The sequence below is a fragment of the Glycine max genome, chromosome 17 (genome assembly GCF_000004515.6).
Source record: "Glycine max cultivar Williams 82 chromosome 17, Glycine_max_v4.0, whole genome shotgun sequence".
NCBI lineage: Eukaryota > Viridiplantae > Streptophyta > Magnoliopsida > Fabales > Fabaceae > Glycine > Glycine max.
In genome coordinates, this window is record NC_038253.2 from 36,401,287 (window position 1) to 36,414,231 (window position 12,945).

The 12,945-nt window shown below is 34.1% G+C and overlaps 1 protein-coding gene across 1 annotated transcript; it reads right to left on the minus strand.

Annotated features, from left to right (window-relative positions):
* Positions 1–732: 732 nt before the first annotated feature.
* LOC100819394 (replication protein A 70 kDa DNA-binding subunit C) lies at positions 733–2,621 on the minus strand. The gene is made up of 6 exons (XM_041011439.1): positions 2,192–2,621; positions 1,913–2,040; positions 1,746–1,836; positions 1,493–1,646; positions 1,189–1,346; positions 733–1,117 (listed from the first exon to the last, which is right to left on the minus strand). The coding sequence occupies exons 1-6, from the start codon at positions 2,203–2,205 to the stop codon at positions 916–918; spliced, it is 747 nt and encodes a 248-aa protein (XP_040867373.1). The 5' UTR covers positions 2,206–2,621; the 3' UTR covers positions 733–915.
* Positions 2,622–12,945: the final 10,324 nt, after the last annotated feature.

A 12,945-nucleotide genomic window follows, 5' to 3' on the forward strand; every position in this document is an offset into this window, starting at 1 on the left:
TATTTAGGCTAACTTTGCCATTAATTTGTTAGAACCATATAGACCATCAAAGGTATGGTAAACAACAATTCAACTGTATCGAGGACAACCAAACAAAGAATACAGCGAAAATCAATTGCTTTCGATGTCATATTTAATATAAGAAAACTTCCAATACTACAGCAGGAACACAATATGGACAGATCTCAATTTAGAACGTCTAAAAACATGAATCCAAAAAAACCGTTTTTCAAATGTGCAAATGCATTGATAACAAAAACTACATAATTATATGCTCAATATGCCAATATTTTAATAGCAGCATGAAAACACAACAATAAGAATCTGGAATCAGCTAAATCAGCTCCTATGAGAATGTCTTGTTAATTTGTTAGACGATAGTTGGGCTGACGAAATTTGAGAGCTCCCTAACCCATCATTGGCTTCATCAGATGACATCCACTTTTTGGGTGTTAAAGGCAACCCTGCAACCGGATCATGGTTAGCTGTGACAGATAGAGATTGCTACATAAAGCATAAACTGGTAAATAAAAAACATATAAGATATTAATGTTCATGACAGCAACATTAACTCACACATTCAGCATGTGTAGCATCATTGCAATCAACATTGGAAGGATCTATTTTGGAACATGCATGCACCATATATAAGTTGATGATAGTCAAACTCATGAATCATATCACCATGACAACAACGACTAAAATAGATATCAGAAAAGAACACCTCACTATCAGCCAGCATCTCCAGAACAGCATTGATCAAATCCAGGTCTTTTGAGTATTTAAGTACAACTGCATTTTTGAATCTTGATTGAATCCTGACCTTAAAAGCAAGCACATGACCCAACAATTTGTCAAGTGCTTGAGGGGAAGCATTCAAATCAAGATCACCATCCTGCCAGAAACAACACATATTCACCAGCTGCCAGTTACAACTCGAAGAACAAAATATAATACATAAAATGAGAAGCAGCATATCATAAAGCATGAACATACTTCAATCTTGACCCTATTCACATCATCAGCCGTTTGGCCAATCAATTCAGCATATTCACGGTCCCAGAGCAAAAATTTGCCACTCTTATTGTTTTGTGTAACCATGACTTCAACTCTATACCTACCAATTTAGATGTTAGTCAAAAACAAAATACTGAATAAAACATGTTAATGGACTAAAACTCCAATTACCTTAGAACAGGCTGATCATTATCCTTGCCACATCCACATGTGAATGGTCCTATTGGGATATCAGTTTTCCTATGACATTGAGCACAGGCTGGATAACACCATGAATGGTTATCCATGACTATTTTGCTAATAGTCCCCACCGTAACACAAACAGCGTCCTTTTAAAAAACCATAACAATCAAATTGCCAACAATAAAATGTCATTGTTAGACACATTAGCTATAATATATGAATGCGAACAAATCTAGCCAAACTCGACTTCCAACTGCAATGAATATAAAATAAACACAGATAACAGGTCCACCTCAGAAATGGCATTGATTTCTAAAATAGTTTTGGCTTCAGCCTTTGAAAGAAACGAATCCTTTGATGATAGCTGACTTCCCCCTGAAACTTGTGAGCTTGCTTGATCGCCAGGTAGCAAAACTCGACTCACCTCAACACCTAAATCTAAAAGCCTAAGCCAATCGAATAAATAGAATAAAATAACAGAAAACAGTCAAGATGATTGTCACACGAATTTAACAACCACAGAGCAAAGATGATAAGCAAAATACCTCTCTTTAAATTCCTGAATTTCTAATATAGGATAATTAATCAATAGTTTTGACGCCTTGAAGGAATTGCTCACTGAAGCTGGATAACTTCCTGTAAATACCAACAACAGCAACAACAAAACTCAGCTATTGAGTATCCAAATCAACAAATAAAATATCATACTTACCCTGTGCATCTTTTATTCTGGCATGCGTCAATATAATAACCATCGGCCCATCATCCCCACGTTCATTCAAATAGGATAGGAACTGAGCACAGTAATTCTCCCAAAGTGTGCAAGACAAAATTTCACCACTACAGCAAAGAAACAACATTACATCCATCACCTCATAAGGATAAGATAGACATAAGCACCATGCAAAATGAAAAATAGAATTCTTGACAATATAAACTCTAAATAACCAAATATACACAGGAGATAGCAAAAACTGTGATTAACCATAACCTCAAATCCTTCATTCTAAAAACAACCCTGGTATTTTTCGATGAAACATGCCGAAAGACCACCTGATCAACGACCCCAATAATATCTTAAACCACCAGAAATGAAAATAAGTCATCGGAAAAAACCCAAAGAAGTTATGATCAAAATGAAAGCACAAATTGTGACTATACTCACCAACCAACAGGCCAGACACAAAATTACCAGCAACAACATTTGCAAATTCAACAAATCTAAATTCCTTAAAAGGCAGTTCATGCAAATCAGCTTCTCTAACAACCGTCACTCCAATAAAAAATAACTTGTACTCATGTTCGCACACTCTAAATTGACCATCATTCTTAACAACTTTGAAATTATGCATAACATAAGTGCAATTCTCTTTCAAATCAGCTTTCCAAGACTTGAGGTGATCCGATTTACAAATAGCATGAATTTGATCACCCTGAAATATGGAAACTATATAATCAATAAATGACATCAACAACAATCCAACAATCAAATAGAGAGCACAAAATATACCTCAGAATCAACAAAAACCATTTCCGCTTGCTCAGACTTGTCAGGAGTCCCAACGAACCAAAGATCGGTGATCCTAACAGCAAGCTTAAGCGCTTCTTTTGATCCATCACTAGACCTAATCTTGTTAGGAATCCTCGCCATAAAATTACATAGACCTGCCAATTCTAAATGAAAAATTTAATAAATCCAAAACCATGCAAATGCTATGTAAAGAATGATTGTCAATTTAGAAAAGAAAATAATGCTAACAAAAAATAGAACAGCAACACAGACTCAAATAACACATGCAATAACATTTCAATGAATGACAAAATACCATAAAAACTATGATACTATTCGTTGAACTACTAAGCCAATACATGCAACAACCTGAACAAAAAAAAACCAAATCAGCAAATAGCAGAGAAGCAGAAACAAAAATTATATCTCTGAACAAATAATATTGCAACCATCAACAAACAAATAGAAAGGCCGAAAACAAACACAACAAAGTTCAGCTTTTGGAAAACAGAATACCAACCCATCCTTAAACCACACATGCAATAAGATTTCCATCAATGCTAACATACCACAAAAAGTATTACACTATCAATCAATCCAACAAACAATAACAGACAAATGCAAGCCAATAAAAAAATGAAGACTTTGTAAATAATGAAAAACAAAACAGAACACGTGTCAGAGCAACATAAACATACAGAAACCAAAATCACCAAACAAAAAAAACTTGACAAAACGAAACATGCAGAACCCACAAACAATAATATGGTTAATCAAAAAACACAAATGCACAATAGACGAACAATAATATGATTAGCCAAAAACCATGTAAATACAATCCAACCATCGAAGCCACTGATAAGAGACAAAAAACAAAAAAAGCCAACTCAGCAAAAAAACAAAAAAACAGAACCAAACAATTATAGCTCTAAAGGAATAATACGATCAATCCAAAACCATGTAAATGCAATCCAAAGAACAACTGACAAATGTAGGCCAACGAAAAGAAAAGCAAGAATTTGTGAACAATAAAGAATAGAACAGAACAGTGCTAGAAGAACATAAACATGCACTCGAACCTTCAACCACAGAAGAACAGAAATCACGAACTGCAAACCATAGCGTCACGCCAAAATCCTAAACAACAGAACAGCTAAAAAACAAATGAAAAAAGTTAAACAAATGCAATCAGCAGCTCGCAACTTGCTAGTGAAAGAAGTAAAAAACGCTACAAAAAAGCCAAGTACACCACCAACCACCAAAACTGCAAACGGCAATCTAATCACTCAACAACACACCAAGCTACGTGGCTTAAAACCATAATCATAAAACCATAAAATAACACATGGCAGCAAGGTGGTCAGCAAAAAAACAAAACCAAACAATTATAGCTCTAAAGGAATAATACGATCAATCCAAAACCATGTAAATGCAATCCAAAGAACAACTGACGAAAAGAAAAGCAAGAATTTGTGAACAATAAAGAATAGAATAAAACACGTGCTATAAGAACATAAACATGCACTCGAACCTTCAACCACAGAAGAACAGAAATCACGAACTGGAAACCACAGCCTCACGCCAAAATCCTAAACAACAGAACAGCTAAAAAACAAATGAAAAAAGTTAAACAAATGCAATCAGCAGCTTGCAACTTGCTAGTGAAAGAAGTAAAAAATGCTACAAAGAAGCCACGTACACCACCAACCACCAAAGCTGCAAACAGCAATCTAATCACTCAACAACACACCAAGATACATGGCTTACTGATTTTCTTTTTGCTTTCTCAACTGAGAGACAATGATAAAGCAAGCCACGTGCAAGGACAATATAGCAAATCACACATGCAATGCTACACCTGGATGTGGCAACAGACAAAAAAATGCAAAAAAAAATGGACAGGTGTCAAGCTCTCAGCTATAGGCATTTTGACCAAAAAACCAAAATTTTGGACAGCTGTCAACCTCTCAGCCATGGGTATTTCAGTATTTTCAATTTCCTTCTCTTTTATATATAGATATAGAAGATAGATAGACAGGTTTTTTACAATAATTTTGAAAGTTTTAATTTTAGTACATGTATCTAGAGGCGACTTGCAATTGATACTTATTTTATTTCTCTTATATATGGACTCACAATGCAAGAGGTTTTATTTTTTGTCATTCAATAAAAAAATGTTATAATATACTTATAGAGAGTTTTTTTTTTTTAACATTAGAAATTAAACTTTATTTATTAATTGTCCACTTTGACTTTAAGCTTTGAGTAATTATGATTTTTTATAACGTTTTTCCAAAATAATAAACATTTCAGTAAAAAGTTAAGTTTCATAAGTATTGCTTGGCTTTGGCTGTAATTCTGTATACAAACTTTAGGTATCAGTCTCTGGCTACCAGTAAGTAAATACAGTGGGTTCTTCGTTCCAAAAAATATATAAACTTTCGGATTGTTTGGTACAAGATTTTTTTTTTTTTTGTATTTAATTTAAAGTTTGAAATATTTGTTTTTTATGTTTAATTTAGTAATAATAAATGCTAGTGATACGTTTTATCGTTTTCTAACAATACTTTTTATGATTAACTTATTAAAGATTACTAATTTTAGTAAATTTCATTTCTAAATCAGAATATAATATCATATTATATATATACTTTTATAACCCATCACACATATTTTAGTATTCCATAGGAATCATTGATTGTGGAACATGCAAAAATTTCCTTTCTATCACTGTTTATCATTATTCATATACTTCCTCTAGTGTTAAATATATAAAAATAATTGTGTTAATTTTAAATATAAGAAAATCTCAATTAATTTCATTTTATTTAATGATCATCCTTCCTAAAATATTCTTAATTTAGTTAAGTTTTTATTTTTAATAGATCTCTCTTTTATTCTTATATAATATCAAGTTTTGAGAAATGATAATTTAAAAAGAAATAAATTTATTTCCTAAATAAGATTGATACAATTAAAAAAATGCTAAATAACTTTTCTTCTTAAATTCCAAATTGGAGTAGTAATATTTTCTTGTGACATAAGACATATAAGATGAGTTGGATGATTAAAGGAGAAAGAAGAAAAGTAAAAATCGCAAGTTGGATTCATTTGCTAACATTTTCACCAATAAAACATTTTCCTATAAAATAATATATTTTTTTTGTGATATGTTTCTTTGACAAAAAAAAAAAAGAATGTAAGGCTTTTCTGCCTTTTTTTCTTGTGCCCCTAATTCGTTCGCTAAAAAGAAAGCACTGCGTAAAAGATTCACAACTATCCCCTTTCTTTGTATGTTTCGCTTTTTTTCGTTTTTATTTTGCGTCATTTATTACTAGTTCTATATCTGCTAAATTAAATATATGCATCTTAATCTTCTAATTGAGTGATAGCAATTAACATTTTTACGTCAATCAATTAAGAAAATATCACAAGGGCCTTAAAAAAACAAGAATTTTATGAAAACTACTTAATTACAACATTATTTTAAAGAATTTATTCACTTTAATACATGTAAAAATACTCTTATTCATACTCAGAAAAAGAAAAGAAAAGAAGAATCGCTTGAAAAAGGAGTACTAGTGTCTAGTACCGTTCATGTACCGACACTGGCTTTATTACGAACCTCCGAAGGAACCGATTCATGTGTTGCATTTAATTCTGGTCTTCGCAACTACAATATAAAATGTGATTGTGAGAGAGTGTTTGATTCCGTTTCCATGTTGTTAATTGTTGTAGACCCACATGTAGTACAGCCCGAGTACTATGGTGCTCCCCGGCATTTAGGATAACTGATCTCCGAACAAACGGTATCGAAAACACGTAAACTCGAGAATCCAATGTAGGGTGACACTACTACAAAATAAAGAATCAACATTGTTAAATCTACGTCATTTATTGGAAAATCAATGTAGTAAATCATGCACCGACATTTTTGAAATTTTAATCAACTTTTTAAAGGCATTAACGACGATTTTTATAAAACTGCTTTTGATGTGAATGTTACAAAGACGGTTTTATAAAACCCGTGTTTGTTTGTAACCAGACTATTACGGTTTTTAACCAGCACCATCGTTGAAGTGATAATATTTTAATTCGATTTTTCACTTTCGTTGCTACTGCTACTACATTCAGCTTCTCTTGACATAGTAAAGACATTTTCTGGAAACCTCCGAACGCAGTCGCAAGCTTCATCGTACCTCCTTCACTCCGTCGTGAGCTTCGAATTGTGTCGCCATTGCCATTGTCTGTCTGAGTCTCAATAGCCAGCTGCCTCCGACCGTTGTGCAGTAAGTACCAATATTGTGTTCGTCCTCATAAATTTAATTTATTTTTTTGTTGTTGGTGGTCCCTCATAGGTTTCATTGATACATGCCTGGTGTTTATCATATTATCAATTTATTGACATTGTGAGTTTATGTTTGTTTAAACCCTAAATTTACTTAGTTGTAAGTAGAAATCCCTTTTTGGATAATACAAACCTGGCATCTTAGCTTTGTACAATGTTTAAACCCTAAGGTTTTCACTGAGACAGTGGTCACACGGAAGGAGGAGAAGATACCCCGAGTCCTAAATAAATGGCAAGGGAAAACTGAGGAAGAGGCGACATGGGAAGATGTATAAGTCATTCAAGACTAGGATTAGTTCCTTGAGGACAAGGTTATAGTTGTGGAGGGAGGTATTATTAGAGAGATTTTCACCTGCTGAGAGAGACCCAACCTAGGAAAATGAGTGCAAGGTGTATACTAGGAGAAAGAAATAATAGATTGGGTATTATTAGGAATATAATAAAGGGAAGTTAGGGGAATTAGGGTGATTTTATATATTTAGGAATGTTGGTGTCTCAATAAAGAAATGAGAGATGTCCTTTAAACATAGGTTTTAATTGATTTCTACCTTTCTACTGTCTCTTTGTGAATTGGAATCTTGTTAACATCTTCTAACATTAAGTCAATACAATAAGCTACAGAAGGTGTCATATGCAATCTCTTCCTTTTCTCCATTATGATTTCTCTAGAAGCCTTATAATTTGTTGATTGTCTGTGACAACTTGGACAATGTTTTCTTCACTAACCTAGTCAACAACTTCATTCAACATTTTAAATATGTTATTAGATGTCTTAGATATGTGTGATGTCTTCACAAATTTCCAAAAAATAAAAACCTTAGGGTTATTTACCAGGAAGTATGGCCTTACTCCTCTTTTTGGTCTATCCATTTGTCATTATGCTGCATTCCGTTTTATTTCAACAAGCTTTATGCTCCTCCAATGCCTGCTTGGTTAAATCTACTTTTTGCTTCAAATCTTTTACTCTAATCCATGTAGGATGATGCCTTAAATCCTAACCCATGTTGACCAACCAATTCCAACTTCTCGTCAAATTCTTCACTTTTTTGTCACATTGAAGGGAATGACATTGTTGTAAAATAACAGAGAAATGTCTTGACTATCTTCCTCCCTCAAATTTTTGAAAATGTTACTGATGGTGTATTGAGTCCTTACTCCTCTTCCGTTAAAAATAATTTCATGAATCGCAACCAATTATTGCTTTGTATCCTTTCTCACCACCATCTTCTACGTTTTCTTTGGGCCTTGGTCCTTCCTCATACCCCCTTAATTTTTTCATTTATCTTTCTTGCATGGTCAATTTTACCACATTCACTTCCTCACCTCATCACTGACAGCTTAGCAAGCTAAAACATCCTTCTCTATTGATGCCAAAAGATGTTTCAATGTACAACCCCTGTCATGACTCTTTAATAGTACTTGCACTTGATTTTGCTAGGATTACCATCAATTAAAACACCATGATTCCCTGGCACATCAATTCTACTTCCCAGAGCATTCTTGATCACTTCAGAATTGCAATACCTACATAAAGAACCAGCTACGCTATAACTACTAGTGGCTTCACTAGCACTACACATTTTTCTCAGTAAATGAAACAACAACATAAACCAGAAAACAAATGTTTGAAGAAAAAACCCTCCATCCATGGACCATGATTACAGAACTACAACCAATAACCAACAAGCCTTCATGTACAAGTCCATAACACATTTTTCATAAATGTAGCAAGACCAACACTCAAATGCTAGTTCAGAATAGGGAAAAGAACAAATATCAGCTCCGATTGGCTACCACCACCTCATAGCAGGGAAGAGAAATCGATAACAGAGATCAAAGTTTGAAATGGAAGAGATGAGGTCAAGAAATGGAATATATACCTTTGGAGTGTTTCTAGTTTAAAGTAGAAGGAATAGAACACATAATGCCTTTTCTTAAATCCGGGTTGCAAAATCCGACCTGCTGGGTCCTGGGTCTCAAACTGTATGTGAAGCACTAATTCCATGTTTTTGTATGTTTCCCCAATGATCCCACATTGGTCCTACAAGGTTGCAATGTTACACAAAACTTGAGCTCAGAGATGCAGAAAAGATACGACTTGCATGGCTCTCCGTGCAAGAAATAATTAAGCTAATTCCTGTGTAGATACGACTTGTATGACATTGTTTAATTCACTATCTAATATTTTTAATTTCATGTTGATGGTTACAATACTAAACCTCACCCTGTGACCAAGCTCTGTTTGTTTGATCACGTATCTAATGATTTTAATTTCATGTTGACATCTATCATATTTGTTGGACAAGTGGCCTCAGTTATCTTAAGAAGGGGGGGTTGAATTAAGATACAAAAACAATTCCCAATTAAAATTTAACTCTTTTTTTGAATTAACACTGCACCCTTAATATGAATTACTCAAAAGACAATTCAAAATAAAAAAATTTAAAGCAAAAGATAAATAACAATAAATAAAAGAAGTTTAAGGGAAGAGAGAATGCAAACTCAGATTTTATACTCGTTCGGCCACACCCTGTGCCTACGTCCAGTCCCCAAGCAACCCACTTGAGATTTCCACTATCTTGTAAAAAGCTTTTTACAAACTCTAAACCACATAGAGACACCCTCCTCTTGTGTTCAAATATCCTTACAACTTAAGAGACTCTCGATCTCTTAAACAGATTTGAATAAGAAGAAGAAAAATTCTCTCTTTAAGAGAAGAATATTACAATGGAAAATTGCTCAAGATTCCTTATTGAATTTTCAAGTTTTTTGGCCAAGGAATATTTTGAGAGTTATAAGACAATTTGGTTTTAAGAGGATAAGACAATGTTGTTCAGAAAAACTCTAAAGAATTTCGTATCGCAAGTCACCTATTTATAGGCCTTTGATGGTCATTCAAAAACTTCTTGAACAGTTGTGACTCTTGGGAGTTATTTTCAAAAATTCCTTACTGGTAATCGATTACATAGTTAGTTTATGAAGATTTGTGACTCTTCAAACTTGAAATTTGAATTTTTTTGTGTCTAGTAATCGATTACACAAACAATGTAATCGATTATAAGCTTTTAAATTTTAAATTTAAATTTCTAAAAGTTGTTACAAACAGTTTAAACTTCTGGTAATCGATTACATACCTTGTGTAATTGATTACAGGCTTTTAAATTCAAATTCGAAATTTTCAAATTGTTTCATAAATCAATTTAGCCATTGGTAATCGATTACCAAAGAGGAAATATCATATTTTTGAAGAGATAATTGTTCTTAAAAAACTTTTGTAAAATATTTCCTTTAGCCAAACCTGTGCAGCATCAATTAAGGAATTCTTTCTAAGATCCTAACTAAGTACATTGTTCTTCTTGCATTTTTGAATTCTTGACTTGAATCGCACTCATCTTTGACATCATCAAAACTTCATATCATATATGTTTCTACAATCTCTCCCATTTTTATGATGACAATAATCTGAAATCAAGATAAACGATATACCATTGATAATGCGTGCTCACAACCCTTACTCCCCCTTAAGATGAGAATTTATGCCTAAGTTCATGATAAATTCTACCCTTAAATTCTCTCCCCCTTTGGCAACATCAAAAAGCCGAAAACGTCTAGAGAAAGGAACTAAGACAATAGTAAAATCATATTTTATCCATAAACTGATTCAATCCATAGAATACACCAAACAAGTCTTAATCATCCAAATCAAAGTCTAAAATAACCAAACACAAACCAAAACATAATGGTAAACATCCAAGACAACCATAACAAAAGTACTAAGCAATAAAAGCCAAAATACAAGGCGAAAGAAATAACCATAAAGCTTAAGGAAATAAAACATAAGAAAGATAACTAAAAGTCAGTCGGGGGATCGAAGCAACGCCTGATGAAGCTTATATCATCTTCAAGCCTAGTGATACGAGTACCAATTCCATCAAAGTGAGTATCCATCGCATCAAAATGCTCACCCATAAATGCTCGAAGATCGCAGAGCTCTGTGAGGACTTCAGTCAGCAGAGAAGAGGAAGCATCCCTTTGTGGTGGAGGAAATGGGGTACGTTCATTAGGAATAGGCGGAGGCAAGTCTTGTTTGCGAACCCACTGACCATCAACATCCTCTCGGTAACCAAAGGAGGTAACCGCACCGACATCAATGGAAAATTACCTTTTAACCTTGACATATGGTTCATCATCCAAAGGAACATTGAAATGGTGAAGAAAAAGTAACAAGGTAGGGATAAGGCAAAGGTGCATTGGCCCGTAATGCCTTATGCATGTAGTACCGAACTAGATGGGCCCAGTTGATCTGACGACCAATTTAAAGGGCCCACAACAAAATCAAATCCTCCTTAGAGGCTTGGGCAAGGTTTGAAGACCGAGGGAGCAAAATACTAACAATGATATAGTTCATGATAAGACAATCGAAGGTAAATGACTCAGCAAGTAATCTGCCAGTCATGTCAGTCTTGTCATTGCAGACCATTCTGTGAGCATCATGACTAGAATAATCAAATTTTCAGTCATCAACAAGAGTGCCCTCAAAAGGAACACATTGACTGGGCAGCTTAGTCAAAGAATAAAACAAGGACTGATCAACAACAATGGGAATATTATGCACCTCAGAGAAAAGAACATCATCCTGAATCTTCAAATTATTATAGAAAACCTTAACTAATTTAGGAAAGTAGCGCAGTTTCAGAGACATGAAATCAACCAAAGCAGAATTTTGAAACACTTGGTAACAATCAAATGTTTCTACATCAAAAAATTCAAGGTCAAGGTACTTAGGGTCTAGAATGACTCTATTACAGAATTGAGAGTAGTACCTTTGACGTTGATCATCTTAGGAAAATAATGTGGAAGATCGAGGAGATGAAAGAGATGGAGGAACTGGTGTGGGTGGGTCTCCAAAGGTTCCTTGGTGGCAGTGGCCAGCAGCGGTGGTGGTGGAGGAAGATCCCTTTCACTTCTTTGATGATTCTGCCATTTGAAGGTGTTTCAACTGGTTTTGATCAATGGGTTTGGAAGAGAATTAAAAAAGATGAAGATTAGGCTTTGTTTGAAGCGATTTGGTTAAGAAATGAGAGAGATACGAAGATTTGAAGATTGGGGGAGGTTTTGCGTCATCACACGAAAGGGGAGAATGAAGGTTCTACGAAAACACAAATATTTATAGACAAGGACGCTTTGTAATCGATTACAGGAGTACCCTGTAACTATTGGAGCCTACTGGTAATCGATTACAGGCTATTGTAATCGATTACAACCTTGTTGTTCTAAGGTAAACGATTACAGGGAATAGTAATCGATTACCAGACCCTTAAACAAGGCTTTTTCAACTAAAAACTAAAAGAGTCAATATCATTGTCATCCCATGTAATGTAGGCCTTCTTAGCCTTCTTTTCACTAAAGACTTTCTTTTCAGATTTCTCTATTCTTTTCTTGAACATTGGACAATCAACCCTTAGATGTCCAGGTTGATTGCATTCATAACATCTTGGAGTAAAGGATGAATCTTTTGCCATTTTCTTTGATTTAAAATTTGATCTTCTTTGATTTCCTCTGACTCTTAGAAATTTGTTGAATCTTTTTACAAATAGACTAAGATCATCATCTACGTCTATTTCAATCGAATCCTCCTTATCACTTCCTTCTTGGGTTGATGATGAAGCTTTAAGAGAAATTCCTTTCTTTTTCTTATCATTCTTCTCATGTTGATTCAATCTCATCAATTCCATTTCATGTTCCTGTAACTTTCCAAACAAAGTAGCAAGAGACATGTTAGATAGATCTCGTGATTCAGTAATGGTTGTTACCTTGGGTTGTCATTCCCTATTTAAGCATCTCAAAACTTTATTGATAAGATCTTCATTTGGAAATTTTTTTCCTA